This window comes from Lygodium microphyllum, chromosome 15, assembly GCF_053477565.2.
Source record: "Lygodium microphyllum isolate KBCC chromosome 15, Lygodium_microphyllum_v1.1.10, whole genome shotgun sequence".
Lineage (NCBI taxonomy): Eukaryota > Viridiplantae > Streptophyta > Polypodiopsida > Schizaeales > Lygodiaceae > Lygodium > Lygodium microphyllum.
The window spans coordinates 141,439,430-141,460,564 of NC_141149.1; the positions used below are offsets into that span (position 1 = coordinate 141,439,430).

Consider the following 21,135-nt stretch of genomic DNA (forward strand, 5'->3'; position numbering starts at 1 on the left):
TGTTCATGCTGCTCGACATTACATTATGGACATGGCGCAGGACTAGGTAAAGCCAAAGCTTATGGATGTTGATATCAATAAAGTAGAGGTGGAGGACTTGTCTCATCTTCCACACAAGAAAAGTCTTGGATAGGGTGGCTTGCCAAATGAACTATTCTCAGCTTATTTTCATAAGCTTAAGGAACCACTCACTTGGCTTTGTTAGCAAGTTTGGAGAAAAGCCTCCACATTTGTGACTCAAAGTTGCACAAACATTGATGATAAGTATAATCTCGTATTTCTTGCCCGTACTTCCTTGGACATAGAAGTCAATGCAAGAATTGGTGCAATTAAATCATTTTATGGTATGGAAGAAGCAGGAAAATTGTTTGGATCAGGTATGGGTCTCTTGGCAATATGTTACTACGCCATAGTATTTGGGTGGTGCTGCCTGGTTGGATATCAAGATTCATATGACAGCTTTGCAAATGCCCCTACTACAATCCTTATGTGAGGAATATCATCCTTGGATAGACATTGCTATGGCTTTTATTGACGAAATTGGCATTTCACATGGTCGCACTAGAATCCAGGGTTGCATGCTGAATTCGATGCAAGTAGCCGGAATGCCATAGCCTTCTCTTCTTTCACACTTGATTGCCTCCTTGCAGGAGATCCTTCACTTCACTACATGGTGCCACCTTCACTCAAGAAAGGAGGCTAACTCATTGCACCTTAACCAGTGGATAAGGTAGATGGAAAAGTGGAGATAAGGTAGGTGATGAAAGTAAGTTCCTATGGTGCGGTGGGTGTAGGAGGACTCTTCCTTCATTGATGGAGACAAAGCATAGGATAAAACATAATTATTACTAGCAGGTGTGCCTCTTGTGCAGTCCCCTCAATACATACATGGGTTTGTATTTTTAATAGTTACCCTCTCTTAGAAGAGCAGGAATTCCACAACTATAGTTGAGCTTATGCAGGGTCTATTACTTGAATTTCACTCTCAATTATAGTACTTTGACCTTGCAATTGATCAGTGGGCCCAATTCTTCGAGTAGTGCATGGCATATTCACAAAATATAGCAACCCTTGATGATCAACAAAGAGGTAAATAAGGTTGCTAAAAGATAATGCCTAAACTTCTTAATTTCATAAACTATTCCCAATCTCTCTCATTAGTATGTACATTGAAGGTGATGGTCCAACATGGGGCTCACAAGATTGGTGCAGAAATTAGAACCTTTTGAGCCTAAGCTTCCTGGCATTCCTTGGTTACGTGAACACCAAGAGGAGCTTGTGCAAAGGTCTAGGAATCATGGATAGTTTGACATGAAGCACCTAGACTATCTAGTGTGACTTGAGAAGCTGTCTCATCTTGTCTCTTTTAGTGGTATGAAGTGGATATGCCATTTTCAACTTTGGCTATTAGGCTGAGAGTTTTTTAGTGAGAACTCTCTTCCGATGTGTGAAGAGTGTCTCAATTTCAGTTTTAGGTAAGTACTTAGGGCTAACATATCCCGAGAGCAAGGGTTTGTAAGGCTCAGCATTTGCAATCAATATCTTGAAAGATATGTACAGTAAATCTTGAGGATTGGGATTAATTCTTTGATGAGGGTGGATCAAGAACATGTCCCTCCTGCATCATCTGCTTTTTCTTTTCATTATTATTTCAAATTTAGTTGGATGCATTATCTGCCTAGCCAGCCCCTATGTGACATAAGCTTGAAAAGGTAAGATTGCAATAGGCAAATATTTTCTGATTCAACGTGCATCCAATATTTAAGTGGACCAACACATAATGAAACCTTGTTCTTCCATAGGTGTTCTGATCCAAGAGAATGTAAAGCTCAGATAAAGGAGGACTTTCAAAACGAAAAACCAGTTTTCTGGAGGCTCACTTGTTATGCACATGGGAAATAGTAAGTTTTGTGCGCTCTCTCTCTCTCTCTCTCTCTCTCTCTCTCTCTTTTTGGTGGGCTCTGGTGGGTTCTATAGCATTGGCAATACACTTGTGAACTTAGCTTCAGCTCTAAAATAGCTCCGAGTTTGAGTTGAGTATTTAGAAAAGATTTATGCTTCTTAGGCTTAGATTCTATGGGGAATCCAGTCTCATGGGTGTAACTGTGTGGGGAACTCTATTAAATGAGTCAAAAAATGGACTGCTTTAACTATGTATAATCCAGATCATATGCTTTGCATGGCAGCCTTCCTAATGATGTGGTAGGTGATGTGAGTTTCGAAGAGTTGCGAGCTCAGTCCTATGCTGCAGGGAAACAAGGGGTGCCATTCGAGATTGTGGTATGCTTTGGACTGTTTTTTCAAGAAAACTTGAAAGTCATTTATCTGCTATATCAGGATAGTCTAGGGGACATTGCTAACCTTTTATATACATTTGTCTGCTTTAGCTCTACAATTTCTCCAGTTTTTTGAAAGAATATTATCAAGGTATTTTGTAAGAGACATTCTTGTGAGTAGAGAGGGGACAAACTTTGATTTCTCAACCAAGCTATGAAAGTTATGCAGGATGCTCAAAGAATTCTGGTGGAAGTTTAAATTTTTGATATAGTAGAATCCTTTACACGCACACACACATCATTGTCAAGACTTTACAAACAAGTAACGGTAAACATGCATCCTCAAATCTTATACTTTCCCTCTTGGAGAATCTCACTTATTGTTTGAGCTGCATTAATAGGGGGCTCTTCTCGCTGGCATACTCTACAATCTTCATTATGGTGTTTAAAGCCTAGTTGAACTGCTCATTTGGTGTGCGGCTTTTGAATTTCACCTAGTGTATGTTTTTGACCAGCAATCATGGATGACCAAGTTGTAGGATATGAGTGATATCTATTTACATGCTTGAACTTTATAACCATGAACAGTTTGGTCTCATGGGTTGGATTTCCTCAAATTGCTCATGTATATTATGTTACTCACTAATCTTGTCTTTGGTATGTGCTCTCAGAAACAGAATGAGAGAAGCATGTTCAGTGCTAAAGAGGTGGTATTTCAGGATTTTTTGAAGAACCCTTATACAGGCCCTTCATCTGGAAGTGGATTGCATGCATCTCCAGATTTGTCAAAGGTGATGTTTGAAAAAGTCCGAAACAATCCACCTTTTGAGGCATCAGGTTTTTCTGGAAATCCTGCAGCAAACAGCTTTCAATCAAGGTGCTATTTGCTTAGCTTAAAATTAGGTTATCTCTATGAGTATTATTGCATATTTTTCCCTAGTGTGGAGATAAAGGGATTAACCAGTGTTCAATAAAGGTCTTAACCATCATATGTTCAAAGTATTTATTCTGGTGGTGAAGTTTGTTGTTTTGATCCATTACTGTGTGCCTTATATCTTGGATTCTAGTATTGTTGTGAAAGAGAAAGTCTTCTTTATCTTTGTTATCTCTCTCTTCCAATCCCTTTGTGGTGTTGGGCAACTTCTTTGAAGACGGTGTATTGGTGACATTGGTAGTGAAGGCCCAGGCCCACACGACAAAATCTCGCCACAACCCTTGATGCTTTGTGTCTGTTTAGTCCTGAGGTGCCTTTTGCACTCTTGTCTTTTGTTCCATTGAATCCATTGTATTTGGTTCAAACATGATGGCTTAGAGCCACCTTGCACTTTGCAATCTTGTTATCCTATACTTTTTTTTTGTAATTTATACAATTACTCATTACACACAGAGAGAGAGAGAGAGAGAGAGAGAGAGAGAGAGAGAGAGGGAGAGAGAGGGAACTATCATGTTTCCCAAGTACAATAAGGAAACCGTATGCTAAAAGGAAACATCTGGCTAGGAAACAACAAATAATTGGAAATACTAAAAAATACTAGGAATATAATACAATGTGGAATCGATATGAGGATCAATATGGTCCCAATATAACTCTCATGGGTCTATCCAATATGGATAAGCTAAAGCACTGAGTTAGAGCTTCTTGGTGACATGCCAGTATTGTGTGGACTTTTGGTGGTGCCTTGAGTGAGGATGTGGACTGACAAGCCATGGGCAGCAATGCTCTGCATCTCTTAGTGGCTGTGTGAAAGGTGACTCCTTGTGGTGGAACCAGAAGTCCATTAGGAGTATGCTCGAAGGTATCAGATGTAGTTGTTGCTATGAAAAAGTGAGTAAGGGTGTATTGCTGTGGATGCCTAAGGTGCCTCCATTGGGGCTGTAGGACGTGATCTCTATGTCGACTGTTGCACCCAAAAAGAAAGAGTCTAAGGCAATGCTAATCTGGGAAGTCTGTCACCCTGAATAGTAATTTGAATCCCTCTTAGAATAGACAGTGGAAGCACCCTTTGATCTCATAGTACACTTGGCACTTGCATATGTAGTGCTCCTCAGTCTCATGCTCAAGCTGGAAAATCTGGCATATCCAGCCCTCCAGGGAAAGGGAATCTGCTCCATAGCGACTCTTTATCAGTACCCAGGTGAGGATGTGGGGAGTTGACCAATGGCACACCATACTCCATGGGAAAAGTGTGGCCATGTATCTTGGCGGGATCTCAAAACCATGGAGGGATACATGTAGAAGATGCTTATAGCAAAAATCCATCTTCATCCCTAGATCTTGGGTAGGCATCAACCAAGTCTTGGCTGTGTATAGCTGAATAATCTCCATCTTGATGACCCTGTTGAGATCCTCTTGACTAAGCTCTAAGAAAGGGGAATTGAAGTTTTACTGTAGAGATGGAAGGTGATCCATATGTAACTGATGTTGGTGCAGCAATGTGTCTGTTGGGGCAGCATACCAACACTCAATGTCAGCCTGTGATGCTAGATGTCTAGATGACGCTAGAGCAAGTCTAGAGTATTTGTGTCTCAAAAGGCTCCAAAGCCTGTACATAAAAATCATTGTCTAGAAAAGGGCATCAGCCACAGTAGGTGGTGCTCTCATCTCTCCTCTAAACTATGTCATGTGGCATTAAGGACTTACTTCTGATCGTATGGGAGATCATCATTACTAGGGGCCTCTTCATCTTCTCCTATCCATTGTTAACCTTGCCTCCATCCGGTAGTGACTGCTCTGGTTGTAGATATCTTGTGGTAGAGGCTGTTATAATATGTTGAAAAGCTAGTGATTGCTCCATATAAGGGTGTTGTTGTAACTGGTATATCAAAGAGCTAAAGCTTTGTCCGGGGTCCTTGGAAGTGTATTATGCATGCATTGGTTCTCCATGGCTCCCATTGCTGTATAGCCTCAGGTTAGCCTATTCTCAAATGCTCTCCTCATCGTGATTCTCAGTCTTGCAAAAGTAATCCCTAGATGGACATATCTAGGTTCACCATGAGGTCTCTCCCCCCACAAAAGACATATAATGCATCTAGGTGGGGCTGCAACCCATCTTGAGTGTCCGAGATAAGCATAATATTATCCGTATATAATAGTAGAGGCATAAGTACTCCCCCAAGGCTAGGTCCATTTCCTCCCAATTTGTCAATATAATCTAAAATCTCATCAAAGTATAGCCCAACGTGAGTGTGATAGGGAGTAACCTTACTTCACTTCAATAGTGGTAATCTCCATTGACATTCCTCCTAGAGCTGGGTGACTTGTCTAGTGGTTGACATTATTGTACTCCCCCAAGGCTAGGTCCATCTTCTCCCAATCATCCAATATAATCTTAGAACTCGTCAATGTATAGCCCAAAGAGAGTGTGTGAAAGGGGGCAACATTGCATCACTCCAATAGTGGTGACAATCTTCGTCGACATCTGAAACCGGCCTTCCTTCTTGGAGAGGGTGGTAATGCTGTTATCAACTACTTAATTTCAGCAATTAGCAAATAAACATAAATTGAAATGCACAATTTACCTTAATAATCTTGGACATGGGACACCTTGTTGGCTCCAAGGGCCAAAATTGGCTCCCCTTTCGGTATTTCTTTAACTTTAATTGCTAATGGACTGAGTACAAGCTGAGATTCCACAATCTTCTTTGCTGATTCAAAAGCCCCTTGCTGTATAAACAATCAGTAAGCAATATGGGCCAATTGCCCCTTGATTTTCACCTAGGACTTGCACAATTAGGACCACCAACTTGCCAAATGCCACCCCAATTCACAATGGATGGCCTAGTATCTGAAATCCCTGTCAATTCCATTAATTTCATGTGTTGATTTCAATGTATGATGCCTTCTCTTGTTGGCACGGATCCCAAGGTGGTTGATAAAACCTAATTTTTGTAGAAATGTAGGGTTTGTAGTAGCTGTCTACCAAATTTGGCTGAGATTTGCTCAAAATGGCTGAGATCTCTTGAGAAGGGGTTGGAGAAGGTGAGAGAAAGCCAAGATGAGAGAGAAATTTGATTTTTCTTCAGGAGAAAACCCTAAAATATACTTGCTGCATGCTCCAGCCTGCATTTTATGCAGTCACCTACAGTTGCCAGGCACCTCCAAAATGTTGTCACCTGATCAACAATGCTATTGCTAGCTCCTAGAAGATGTCTCCCTGCTGTCCCCAGCCTGCTGAGTGACCTAGATGGTTGTCTTCTACAGCAAATTGTTGTTCTTTGATTGGAAAATGGACTAGCAACACCCTCTCTCTCTCTCCTAGGCTCTGAACTAACTGAATGGCTGAGACCCAGTCCCCAAAAACGTTTTCTCACTTTGTGTGTGCATTTTTGCCAAGTGGCAGCCTTCTTAACCCATTTTTCAGCATTTTTCAGCATTTTTCAGCCATTTAATTAATTTTCAGAATTAAATAATCCTTAAAATTAATTTCAATCCTTTTGACCTTGCTTAAAATTAGATGTGCCCATCCATAATTAAATTGGCTAGGCCATTTGCAACTTGGAGTGGTCCCCCAATCTCTGTTGACCCTTAGATTGGCATTAATTAATTAATTAATGCTAGTCCCTAGTGTCGCATTTGACAGTTATTGGCCAAACAACTGTCCTAGGGCCTAAACAACTGCCCTAGGGCCAAAATTGATATCAATTGACCACCAAAACTTTGTTGGCATAACTTATCACAACTTTTGCCTTTGACATCCATTGTATCCTTGGGGTCCTTGGCATGCTACCATGAAATAATTGCCATGTGCATCACATGTGCTAAACAACCTTGTACATTTGATTAGTAACTTAATCAAATGTTATCGGTAAGATTAAAGCATCTCAAAATCTCACGTCCCCGTGACAACATTCCTCTTGGAGCCTAGACTTGTCTAGTGGTCGACTTATATAATGCTAGGACAAATAACTACACTTCAATAGGGATTCACAACTCCCATAATTTGTGCATGAGCTTGACTCATGACATTGTATCAAATGCTTTGTGGAAGTCCACAAAGCAACAATAGACCTATCTCCCATGTGCTCTACCCTCCTCAATGATAGAAGTTTGGGGCTATGATCAATTGTAGAATACCCTCTCATGAACCTTGCTATCCACATGCTTGATGTTGGTGTATCTTTGCCTATTTTCTTAGCTTATGCTCTCACATTGATCCATAAAGCTTGGCTAGCACATGGCCAACCATGATGGTTTTATAGCTAGTGGAAATCATAGGATCTCGAGCTTTTGGGATTGATACTATAGTATTACTTGACCAACTAGCAAGGAAGTCTTCACAAAGGGCTCTATCAAACAAGCAAGCTAGTAGTGTTGACAACATGTCTATGGTATATGAGATGTGCTTTTCTACAGGTCCATCATGGTCTTGTGTTTGACCCTTTTGGAGTCCGTCAATGGTGACTTGGACCATAATTGTGCTAAAGAGAAGGTGGAGGAAGTGGGTCTGCTCTCTAGTGGTCAAGGGAGAGGAGGTTATCTAAGCACTTGGTAGAGCAAGGTAGCATATGTGTGCCATATCTTTGGAGAGGTAATAGGGATATGGGCTTTGGGCTCTTGAAATGCCTTTCATGTCACTCTTGTCCCAAGAATAGTTGATAAAACTCATGCTCTTACTTGGTCAAGTATGCCTTTTTCTTCCTTTACACTAGATGGCAAAAGAGTGTGCGCACTTGTCCATGTGTACAGGTTCCTTCTGCTTCCTCTCGCTCGAGATGAGCATAAGTTTTTCAACATTTTTCATTGTACCAGCTATTTTATGGGACATTCTTACTCATGGAGGTTGAGTGTGAGGGAGATACATGGTAGCCGAGGTATAGAATATGGAAGCGAGCTATCATGACCTCCTCCAAGGATATGTATGGGTCCATGTCTTGCAAGGCCTGATACATGTGGTCAGAGTAAGCGCTTGTTGTTGTGAGAACAGAGGATCAAGGTACAGCAGATTCAGTAGACAGTGTGAGAGTGTGAGAGACAGAGTTGAAGCACAACACCCAAGAGAATAGACTGAATGAGTGTAATCTGAAAGTACAAAGTACAACCCTTAAACCTTAGGGTTGTAGGGGGGTGTTCACACCCGACACACACTAAGTGCCCAAATGTGTGTAACATAAGCACATAAGTACATACGATAATAAGACCATAAGTCTGGGGGAAAAAACCTCTCCTACCGAGAGTAAAAAGTGTCCCAGTGTCCTACTGATCACCGACACTCCCATATGAGCGTAGGCGTAAGTAAGGTGTAAGTAAAATACCCAACAAACCCCCCTGGAGTGAAGAGTGATCAAGAGTACAAGGATCATCCGCCACCAAAGGATATCAAATTTAAAGCATCGCGAAATGCTTCAAATTTGTCACGAGGAAGAGCTTTGGTGAAGATGTCTGCCACATTACTGGTGGTAGGACAATAGACAAGGCTGATATCACCTGCATGTAGCCTCTCTCTGACAAAGTGATAGTGAATCTCAATGTGTTTCGTGCGAGCATGAAACACTGGGTTCCGTGCCACTGCAATGGCACTCTGACTGTCAGTGAACAATGGAGTAGGCTCAGTAACAGATACATCCAAATCAGCTAGCAAGCGTCTAAGCCATACGCATTCAACTGTGGTAGTGAAAGCTGCCTTGTATTCAGCTTCACATGACGATGTGGCAACAGTGGATTGTTTCTTGCTAAGCCAAGAAATGCAAGAAGTGCCAAGAAAGAAACAATTGCCACTAGTAGAGTGACGTGTATCATAATCACCAGCCCAATCAGAATCACTGTAAGCATGTAAATGCAGTGGTCCCCCCTTGGCATAAAGCAACCCAAGAGAACGAGTACCCTGCAAGTAGCGAAAAACACGCTTGACAGCTTGCCAATGTGACATACGTGGCTGATGCATATACCTGCTCAAAGCTGAAACTGCAAACTGTATGTCCGGCCTAGTATTGCATAGATAGATAAGACATCCAACTGCAGGAGCATATGTATGTATATCAAACAAATCACTGTCATCATGTAATGACAGTTTCAGTCCAGGTTCCATGGGAGTAGTAACTGGCTTGCAATCCTGTAAGCCAAATTTCTCAAGAAGCTGCCCAATATACCTTGACTGTGATAACCCAATACCTTGAGCATTATGTATGAACTGGATGCCCAAGTAGTAATGCAAAACTCCCAAGTCAGACATGTCAAAGGTTTGCTGCAAATTTTGTTTGAATGCTGAAATTTGATCAGCATGTGTTCCAGTGAGCAAAAGGTCATCAACATAAAGACATAAAATCAGCATAGATCCCCCTTCTTTACATACGTAAAGGGTAGACTCAGATGAGCTGTTTAGAAATCCCTGACCAAGCAAGAAAGCATCTATCTTTTCATACCAAGCTCTAGGAGCTTGTTTTAAACCATATAGTGCCTTTTTGAGCTTGCATACCAAATGTTCTGAGCCTTCAACTGCAAAACCAATGGGCTGGTGTACATAAACTTCCTCCTGAAGTTCCCCATGTAAAAATGCAGTCTTGATATCTAGCTGATGGACTGTCCAACCATAATGTGCAGCCAAAGCAATCATAGACCTGATGGTCGTCATACGGGAAGTAGGAGCAAATGTCTCCTCATAATCAATGCCCTTTTTCTGTGCGTAGCCTTTAGCTACCAGCCGTGTCTTGTATTTATCAATGGATCCATCTGCTTTTCTTTTCAATTTGTAGACCCATTTTGTTCCAATGGCTTTCTTCCCAAATGGCAAGGACACCAAATCCCAAGTTTGATTCTTAGTAATAGAATCTAATTCAGCTTGCATGGCTGCCATCCAATGCACACTGTGTTGTGCATCCTCATAACATTCAGGCTCTTCATTATCAAAAGTACTTGCTGCCATAATACACTCCATGGTATGTGCTGAATCATGCAAACGAGTTTGCCTTCTAGTACGACCAGCCATGGGTGCATCCAAAGGACTATCTTGCATAGTCTACAAATACCATCTAGGTAGCTGTCTAGCATCCTGGCTGTGTGCAAGCTCTTGCTGAATTTCTGTTTCAGCATGATGCTGAATATTCCGATCAGCCAATGGCTGAATTTCTGCACTTTCCATAGGACCAGCTGGTTGAACATTAGGTTCATTTTGTGAACCTCCAGCTGAATCACCAAAAGTAATGGGCAGCAGCCCTTCAAAAACATCACGGGCAGCCTGATATGTGTCCAAACCAGCCAAGGATAATTCTGATTTTTCATCAAAAACAACATCCCTGCTGACAAAAACCTTCTTCGTAACGGGATCATAGAGTCTGTAGCCTTTGCTCTCATTGCTATATCCCATAAAAATGCACTTAACAGCCTTGTTGTCCAATTTTCTTCTAAGTACCTGTGGAATATGGGCATAGGCAAGACACCCAAAGGTACGAAAGTGACCAACAGAAGGTTTACGGCTGTTCCAAGCCTCAAATGGTGTGATGGTCTTCAAGGCTTTGGTAGGGCATCTGTTCAAAATATGGCAAGCACACATGACTGCTTCCATCCAAAAACTATGAGGCAAGCTCTTTGCCTTCAGCATACATCTGGCCATCTCCATGAGTGATCGATTTTTCCTCTCTGCTACCCCATTCTGCTGTGGAGTATAAGCTGTAGTATACTGATGTACTATGCCCTTCTGCTGCAAAAAAGAATTCAGCCTAGAGGACATGTATTCCCCCCCTCGGTCCGAACGGAGAGTCTTAATGTGGCATCCAGATTGGTTTTCAACAAGTGCACTGAAAGCCAAAAATGCATCATACACTTCTGACTTCTTTTTCAAACAATAGACCCAGCAAAAACGTGTGAAGTCATCAATGAATGTCACAAAATAATAACAACCACCCAATGACATGGTCTGCATAGGACCACAAACATCTGAATGCACCAACTGCAATCTGGTTGTTGCTCTGAAAGCAACATCACGAGGAAATGAGAAACGATGCATTTTCCCCAAAATGCATCCCTCGCATAAGTGCTCAGGAGGTCTCTCCAAGAGAGGTAAGCCATCCAGCATCTGAGTACGCTGTAAAAGCATCAAGCTGCCAAAGTTTACATGCCCTAAACGAGCATGCCATAACTCCGCCTGTATCATAGCAGGAGTAAGAGTGAATGTCAAGTATGCTGACTGATCTATTGAAAGAGCATCCAACTCATATAAACCATGACACAAAGATCCTGTCAATACCAATGTCATGCATTCTTTTTCTCGAACCATGCAACGGTCATCATCAAAAGTGACCTGCATACCACAACGTGCCAAAGAAGAAATAGAAAGCAAATTCTTCTTTATTCCAGGCACAAACAAAGCATCCTGCAGGCGGAGAATGGAGCCATCAATGGCTGTGAGCTGAATCTCCCCAATACCACGAACAGGGTATGATGCATTATTGGCACACTGTACCGATTTCCCAACGGGAGGTGCACTAACCGAAGCAAACAAATCTCTGCGAGATGTGATATGTTTAGAAGCACCACTGTCAAAGAACCAAGTGTCAGCATCCTCTGTAGAGCTAAGTGCTCTATCGGCCCAAGAGATGTCATAACTGCAAGTGTAAAAACAATAGTCCCTGTCCACAACAAAAGACGCGGACTCACTAGCAGTGGAAGGAGTAGTAGAAACAGACATTCCTGACTCCTTTTTCTTCTCTTTGGCAATGCGCTTTCTGCACTCAGTGATATAGTGGCCGGGCTTCTTACAATAATGACATTTTCCTTTCTTTGCTTGCGTCCCCCCTTGTGACTGATTCTGCGATGTGCCCGAAGTGCCAGAACTCTGTGGAGCATTTTTCACCTTGCTGTTCTTGCCTTTTTGTCTTGCCACAAAAGCCTGCTCAGAGACTATAGCATCCACACCACTATTTTTCCGTGTTTGCTCCTCCTCTAGAAGCAAGCTAACCAGCTGAATAAAAGTGAGTGGGTGCTCAGCAATCCTCATGGTGAGGTTCAATGCAGTATGAAAAGACAAGTACGAAGGAGGTAAGGAATTCAAGGTGGTGGATATCAACTGTGCATCCGAAAAATACTCATCTACATTCATGAGCTGCTCCCTCAAGTCCTGAATCTTGTTTAAGTGATCCTGCATAGAATCACCTTCATGCATCTTCAGAGTTTCCAACTCTTTCTTCAAGAAAGAGATCCGAGTCTCATTCTTTCCTGTAAACATATGCTCCAAAGTCAACCATGCATCTCGTGAAGAAGATGCCGAACGGATATGAGGTATGATGGACCGCTGAACTGCCAGAGCAATCAGCGACAAGGCCTGTGCATCACAGGTATCCTAAGCTTTTTGAGTTGCAGTTCTTGGAGGAAGTGGCTGAGGTGGAGCGGGCTGAGGTCCCCGTTGTCCACGTGCGCCATGGGGAGGAGGAGTAGCGGGAGCTACAACTCCCGGTCGAGTTTCCTCTCCACTGACATAATCCCATAAAGTCTTGGCCACTAATACATTTTTCATCATGAATGACCAAAGGGAATAGTTGTTTCCGTCCAGTCTGTCCTCCTTGGATACATACGTAAAAACATCACCTCCCTGATTTGCCATGATGACAAATTTCCAAAGACAAAATGAGCAATGCCAAAGCAGTACGAACTGGAAATCCACAAATTTCCAGAAATTGCAGCAAATACGTTTCTGCAATTAATGTGCAAGGGCGTACTCTGTCAGAAAATTGTCTTTTACTGCACGCTTCCCAAGGTGCAAACAGTGCAATACAACACTGTTATGTCAAAATCCCCAAAATTTTTGCCAACATTTCTGTCAAAAACAGTCTTTCTGTGACTGTATCAGCAGTCCAAATGCAACTGTCTTCCAAATACACAAAAGCCCCAAAATGTCTGACGATCCAGTCCAGAAATTTGCATGAAATTTATTCCTACACTTGTTCTGTGCTTGCCGCGTGTGAACCTCCGCTTCCAGAACTGTGTTCTGGGCTGAAATTAAAAAAAAAAGTTGAAAATTTTACCTGACGTGGTCGTCAGACGAGCAGGCTACACGTGGTGGGCAGGACGTTGACTGGCGGGCCAGCGTAGAAGGCAGCGACTGACGTAACGTTTTAAAAAAAAAAAATAAATAAATTAAAAACGGCGGCAGGCGGGCAGGCGGGCTGCACGTGGTCTGACGGGCGTCGTCTGACGAAGAGCTGCTCGTGGTCAAACAGGCGACGCAGGCTGACGTGGCGGGGTGCAGACGAAATGTTTTTAAAACGGCGGGCAGGACGGGCTGGACTGTCGTGAGCAAAGTGGCAGGTCGCTGGTCGTCAGGCGGGCGGGATGAACAGTCGCGAGCAGACGTTTACGGTGAGTGACGTCTGCAGCTGGCGGAATCTGATGACGACGTGGCAGTAGCTGACTGCTGACGACGCTGATGTCTGACGAAAGAACAGCGCTTGGGCTGACGTGCAGGCTTTTGCGAGTTGCTGGCGGGTGGCTCGCTGTGCAGAGGAGGCGACGCCTCCAGCTTACAGGTGGCGCGCTGGGCAAGGCACGCGGAGCTGTGCGCTGACGGCTGAAGCTGACGGCACGGGGGCAAAACTGGCGAGGACTGCTCTGATACCAAATGTGAGAATAGAGGATCAAGGTATTCTCTTATGGTGACTTTGTAGGTGCAACTCAAAGAGATGCCATGACAACTTGTCGAGCTTTGCACTCCACTTTCCATTTGTGCTCTAGGCATGCACATGTTGCCTCTTCAATTAGACCTGATCCCTTCAATGGGAAGAAAAAGGAATGTGATGAGATGGACATTGATTCTTGATGGAACAAATGGATGGCGTATCTTGATCTATATCAGTATGATGATGCACAATGCAAGTAGAAATCGTTTTTTCTAAGTAGTTTGTAACCAACGATCAGATTGAGAACTTTTGTAAGCTATTTGAGATGAACATGAAAAAGACGACGTTGAATACATATGTCATGAGGACATGAAATTTTTGGATGCTTTGCTTTTGCTAGAAACATTTGATTAATTTAATAATCAAATGTGCAATATTGTAATGCATATGACATTTATTTCATGGTAAGAGGCCAAGGACCTTGAGGAAGTAGTGGGTGTCAAAGGCAAAAGTTGTGACAAAGTTATTCCAATTGGGTTTTGGATGAGAGTTGGTGTTAGTTTGGCCCTAGGACAATTAATGGGCCGATAAGGACTAGGCACAAATTAATTAGTTAATGCTTGTCCAGTTGAAGTAGGGGAGGGTGTATCCAAACCGGTCTTGGGTAGAATATATTGCAACATTGGTCGATTGACCGCCTTTTTCAATATGTTTGCAAAGTTATTGGATGAAGGCACAAACTCTAGACATTTAGTGTCTAGCTGAACTTGTGCTCTAGTGAAGTGGAAGTGGATCCTCACATGCCGCACCCATAGTGTAATGATTGAATTGTCTGCAAGGGTAATTGCACATTGGTTGTCATAGTAGACAACAGTGGGAGGTGCCGCTAGTAAGCTCCTTCAATAGAGCATTTGTGGTACTATCAAAAAGAGCATGATACTTAGCCTTGCCTGTGAAAGGTGCTACCATCACCCCTTGCTTACGGCTGGCCCAAGAGATGGGTGTTGTGCCCAAGGTAAAGAGATAGCTACCATGGGAATGCTGGGTGTCGGGATCTCTTAACTAGTTATAGTTAGTGTGTCCCTGCAAACATAAACCAGATCCATAAGTTAGGCCATAAGAATAGGTATATCGTAAATATCTCAAAACATGAAGAGATGCAATTCAATGTGACATCCTAGGTGTAGTGAAATGCTGGCTAAGCAAACTAACTGAGTAAGCTAAATCTGACCTAGTGTGAATCAACCAAAGAAGCTTCCATATCACAAATCTATAGGTGAGCTAGGGTAACCTTAGAAAGATCGATTGTGGGTTTTCAAGGCGTGGCCATATGTTGTGTTTGAACTGTGTAATATCGGTTCACTAATTGAAAAGTGTATTTTTGCTCTGACACAAAGTACTACCCCTAGATCAAACTACCACCATCCCCAAAAAATTGGACAATAAATCAAGGTTACTCATCTCAAAAGTAGAGCAAAGCTGATCCTTTATTTTTGTTATGGCAGTAGAATTTGAGCCAGTGATAAGTAAATCGTCTATGTACAATAGGATATAACTAACCTCCTCTAAAGCAGTATGGACATATAAGTTTGGGTTAGAAGGGGTAGAATGGTATCCATGAGTTCTAAGGAACTTATCCATCCACTGGAATCAAAACTTGGTGCTTGCTTTAGCTCGTAAAGAGCTTTTTGCAAGCGAAAGACCTTATCTTTCTGGTTAGCAAAATAAAATCTAGGAGGTTGCTCCACGTAGCCTTCCTCCTCCAAATAACTGTCCAGAAAGACACTTTTGATGTCCATTTGATAGATTGACCAACCGTGATTAGCGGCTAGCGCAACCTATAGACGAAAGGATGTTAACTGCATAGTGCAAGCAAATGTATTTTTATAGTTAATACCTTGCTTCTATGGAAACCCTTGCACCACAAGACTAGCCTTGTACTTGTCTAAAGTCCCATCAGCCTTTAGCTTAGTCCTAAGACTCCACTTTGTCCCAATGATTATCTTGTGGCTTGGACAATCCATCAAGGTCCAAGTCTCATTTCGGTCAATGTACCAGTAGCACCTAGACAGAAAAGTATGTGATGGCATTGGAGTTATGCTTGAGAAAATACAACCACGTACAGCGAGAACGATCATCCACAATAAAAAAGAAGTACAATGCATCGTTCAAGGCGGTGATGGATATCGACCCACAAAGATCAACATGAATCAATCTAAGAGGTGTCTCAGCTCTATGTGTAGAGGAATGGGATACGATGCTGTTTCTCGACTTGACAAGCTTTATAGACATCTTGCGATAGCTTCAGGCACGAAAGGCCATGGGCCATTTTTCGACATGACAATTTAGAAAGAGAGTCATATCTGAGATGTCGTATGGGAAAATGCCAAAGATAATCAGATCGTAGGCTCCTGTGTAGTGGCTAAAGCCTAGAAGTGATGGACTCAGAGCCCTCGGCTGTTGGCTCGGAAAGAAACCGTGTCATGTGGTATAGGCGACTAAGTTGCGCCTCACCAAGAGCAATCACTAAACTAGTCCGAGAGTTAAGGATCTTGATTGGGTCGTTGTGAAGAAGATTGCTTGACCCAATCGGTAAGGCTGCTGAGTGGATAATAAGTTCACCTGAAGTTGGGGGACATAGTATACATCATCCAACATAGCACGATCCGAGCCCTGGTCAATGGAAAAATTGAAGTGGTCGTGAGCTTGAATCGTGATCGAGGAGTTGTTTCTAACTCGATCGTGCTCATTGGAGGGGCTCGAGAAATGAAAATGTCCTTGATGGGGATCATATGATGGGTAGCTCCACTGTCCACAATCCGAGTAACTAAATTACTTGGGTGTGACGAGTGGGCCTCTACAATCACCTTGTCAGGAGACAACTCAGAAATGTGGATGAGACTCGCATCCTCTAATATATCTACAAAGGTGATGTGGGCCTCTATAGCCTCTATAGACCAGTAAGACAAGCCCTGTGGCGTTGAGAACCTTGTTGTCTGTGATAGTTGATTAGTGGCAGCGTGGGTTTGGCCTTGCCACTACCCTTGTTGAGGGTTGCTCCCATCCAGCCTTCCCTGCTAGGGGTTTCCCAACTGAGGGGTGGGGGTCTGGGTCTTAGCTTTTGTTGCTGTGCCTCTTGCCTTTGATTGGCACTCCTCATCAAAGTGGCCAACCTTTTGACAATGTTGACAATAGCAATTTTTCTTTTGGTGCTATGCCTCTTATCTTTGATTGACACTTGTAGTCAAAGTGACCAGCCTTTTAACAATGTTGACAATACTGATTTTTCTTCGATACACTCTGCCACCCGGGTTTTAGAGATGACTAGGAGTTGTCTCGGGTCTTATTAGTTTGATTTTGACTTAGTTTTTGATTTTGATTGGAATCTTGATTTTGTTTACCCTTTCCTTACTATCCCTTCTGAGAAGAAGCAATGAGAGTCCCCTTTGTAGATGTTAAACTATGAAACTAATCGAACAACTGAGAGTAACACAGTAGTTGATACTCAAACTCATTGAAAGTGGGTATTGTGGGTTGTGAGATCACCTGTTGCACAAAATGGATGTATTTCCTTGGTAGCATGTTTAGAAACAATGTGACCTAATTAATCGAGGACTTGGAAGCTCGCGTGGTAGAGAACTTGGCGAGAAGATGCCGATAGTCAGCCATCTTGACTTTCAAGTTATCTCGGTCAGTGATTTCAAAGTTTTGGAGCTCATGATCCAAATTGATACGAGTTCTATCCCAAGCCGCATAGCAGTCCAAGTCAAGTGTGCCAAGTGCTCAGATGCTAAGTCAAAATGCTAAAGTTGTGAATGAAATATAGGATATAGACCTTGCATCAACTTGACAATAGCGGAGGCATTTTGAGCTGTCCATTAGTGAACAACCTTGTGTGGAACAAGTGCGAGATTAGGTTGGGTTCCAACCCTTGCACAAGATCCTATAGGTTCTAGGAGTCAAGGACATGTCTCATCAAATTTGACCAAGTAGTGAAGTACAACTTGTTAAAACAAGTCTAATAATTAAAGGCTTGTTTGGATAATGAGGAGGAAGAACTATGAGGTGTCAGATAAGTGGAATAAGGAGGCGGGGGAGGGGGATAAGTAGGAGGGGGAGGTGGGTAGGTAGAAATAGATTGATAATGTCCAATGGGTTTGATGCAGAGGCATTGGAACATGAATGTTTCCATAAAGTGCTGGTCTAGATGGAGGCACCGGGACATGTAAGCCTTGTCCAACGGTCGAGCGGGGCACAACAAAATGACCAGAAGGCCCACTAGGTAATGCCATAGAGGCAAACTATGGTACCAACCAATCCACACTCGGTGATGGTTGGGTGGCATTCCCAAGCCGTGAAAAACCCACAAGTGTGGGCATGGGAGGATGAATCTCTATCATAGAGACACTACCTTACTAAGGAAAAGATGAGGTCCTAAAAGGTGTGCCTAAGGGTGAAGGACCCCTACGTGTGATGTGTGAAGATATGTAAGGTGCACTTAATAAAGGCTGAAAGGACGGTGCAATGGAAATAGTGGATGGTGTTGGGTTTTCACTCATGCCTACGCCCACAGAGGAGTGTCGGTGATCAGTAGGACACTGGTGCACTTTTTACTCTCGGTACGAGAGGTTTTTTCCCCCAGACTTATTGTCTTCTTTCGTATGTGCTTTTGTGACACACTTACAGGCACTTATCATGTTCGGGTGTGAACACCCCCTACAACCCTAAGGTTTAAGGGTTGTATTTTGTACTTTCAGATTACATTCTTTCAGTCTATTGCATTAGGTGTCGTGCTTCACTCTCCACACTGTCTACTGCACTCTTAGCTGAGCTTCGATTCTCTCTTCATCTCACATTTGGTATCAGAGCTGAGGGTTTGCTCAGCATCCGGAAGTTCCCACTCAATCGAGCTCTGTCTGGTAGAAGACCGCTAGTGCTGCCCGTCTCCTGCAGCAAGTCGCCAATAGTGCCCCCTGCCGCCCCACTGTTCAGTAGGTCCGCCACAACTGCGCCAGGTCCACCTGCCCACGCTGCCTACGATGCCCTGGCCCTGTCAGCGCAACCCCTGTCTGTGCCCTCCTGCCTGCGCCTCTTCCTACTGCTCTGCCCCTGACCAGCGGCCTGGGCCACACCGCCTCTGGTCACGCCCGCCCCTGACCAACGCCCAGCCCGCCTGTGCCTGTCTGTGCCATGTCCGCATGGAGTGCCGTCTGCACCTGTATGTGCAATGCCACACCCTGTGGTCTGTACTGTACCTAGTCGACTGATTTCAGAGGTATTTTTTAAATTTTACTTTTTTATTCCAGATTCACTTCTGGAAACAAGGCTTTTGCCTGGGCAGGCATAGAAATCTGAGTACGTGTTTGGGACACGGTTGATGCAAATTTCTTGGCAAATTTATCAGAAATTTTGGGGCTTTTGTATTTTGGGAACACATTGGCACATGTATTGCAGTCTCAGTCAGAGATAGACTGCTTTGGACAATTTTGGGGCAAGAAATTTTGGGGCTTTTGCTCATATAGTGTTGCTGAACATTGAATGCACCTTGGACTGCGTGCATTACACACAGTTTTGACAGAGTGTACATCAGTGTACTAATTGCAGCAAGCTATTTGCTGTAATTTCTGGAAATTTTTTGAGATTTCCTGGTTATTCTAGTTTGGATATTGCTCTTTTGCCTTCTTTTGGTATCGATTATTATGGCAAATCAGGGAGGAGATGTATTTACCTATGTATCCAAAGAGGACAGATTGGATGGTAACAATTACTCAATCTGGTCCTTCATGATGAAGAATGTATTTGTTGCGACAAAGTTTTGGGACTGTGTCAGTGGCGAAGAAGTTAGGCCCGGAGTTGTGGTGGCTCCTGCTACTCCTCCTCTAGGAGGATGTGGACAATGGGCACTTCAGTCTGTTCAGCCTGCTCCACTTCAACCACTTCCCCAAAGATCAGCAACTTAAAAAGCATGGGATACACGGGATGCATAGGCTTTGTTGCTGATTGTATTGGTAGTTTAGCGGTCCATCATCCCTCACATTCATTCTGCAGCTTCTTCACAAGAAGCTTGGCTAACTTTGGAGCATATGTTTGCTGGTAAGAATGAGACCCACATCTCTTTCTTAAAGAAAGAGCTTGAGACATTGAAAATGGATGAGAGTGATTCTATGCAGGATCACTTGAATAAAAATGAGGACTTGCGTGAGCAACTTATGAATGTCGATGAGTACTATTTAGATGTACAAGTGATATCTACTACATTGAATTCATTGTCTCCTTCCTACTTGGCTTTTCATATTGCCCTAAACCTCACAATGAGGATTGCCCCACAACCTATTTCCTTTCTTCAGTTAGTCAGTTTGCTTCTAGAGGAGGAACAAACAAGAAGAAATAGTGGTGTGGATGTCATAGCCTCTGAGCAGGCTTTTATGGCTAGACAGAAGGGCAAAGGCAGCCAAGTAAAGAATGCTTCGTAGAGCTCTGGGCAAAGGCACTTGTTGAGAACCAATCTGGCTGTAAAATAAAGACTCTCCGTTCGGACCGAGAGGGGGAATATATGTCCTGTATGCTGAATTCCTTTTTGAAGTAGAAGGGCATTGTTCATGAGTTCACTATTGCTTATACTCCACAGCAGAATGGGGTTGCAGAGAGGAAGAATTGGTCAATCATGGAGATGGCCAGATGTATGCTGAAAGCACAGAGCTTGCCACACGGTTTTTGGATGGAAGCCGTTATGTGTGCTTGGATGTCCCACCAAAGCATTAAAGAAAATTACACCTTTTGAGGCTTGGAACAACCGAAAACCTTCTATTGGACACTTTTGTACCTTTGGGTGTCTTGCATATGTACACATTTTCCAAGGTACTTAGAAAAAAGTTGGATAACAAGGTTGTCAAATGCATTTTTGTGGGATATAGTAGTGAGAGCAAAGACTACAGACTATGATCCAGTCTCTAAAAAGGTGTTTGTCAGTAGGGATGTACTCTTTGATGAAAAATCAGAATTATCCCTTGCTGGTTTAGACACATATCAGACTGCCCGTGATGTATTTGAAGGGTTGCTGCCCATTTCATTTGGTGATTCAGCTGGAGTTTCAGGAAGTGAACTTAATGTTCAGCCAGCTGGTCCATTGGAAAATGTAGAAAATCAGCCATTGGCTGATCTGAATATTCAGCAAAGTGCTGAAACTGAAATTCAGCAAGAGCTCGTGCACAGTCAGGAGGCAAGACAAATGCCTAGATGGTATTTACAGACTATGAAAGATAGTCATTTGGATGCACCATAGCTGTCGTACTAGAAGGTAAGCTCATATGCATGA

At 43.0% G+C, this 21,135-nt stretch overlaps 1 protein-coding gene across 5 annotated transcripts in view; it reads left to right on the forward strand.

Annotated features, from left to right (window-relative positions):
• LOC148025150 (Zinc finger C-x8-C-x5-C-x3-H type family protein) overlaps positions 1-21,135 on the forward strand; it is a 105,196-nt gene that overhangs the window by 16,297 nt on the left and 67,764 nt on the right. For all 5 annotated transcript variants that reach the window (XR_015693413.1, XR_015693414.1, XM_087694893.1 and 2 more), the window contains exons 4-6: positions 1,803-1,901; positions 2,187-2,280; positions 2,948-3,153. Coding sequence is in view for 3 of the 5 variants with exons in the window: in XM_087694893.1 (XP_087551019.1) it covers positions 1,803-1,901; positions 2,187-2,280; positions 2,948-3,153 (399 nt within the window). In the remaining 2 variants the exon portion in view is untranslated. The remainder of the gene's footprint in view (positions 1-1,802; positions 1,902-2,186; positions 2,281-2,947; positions 3,154-21,135) is intronic.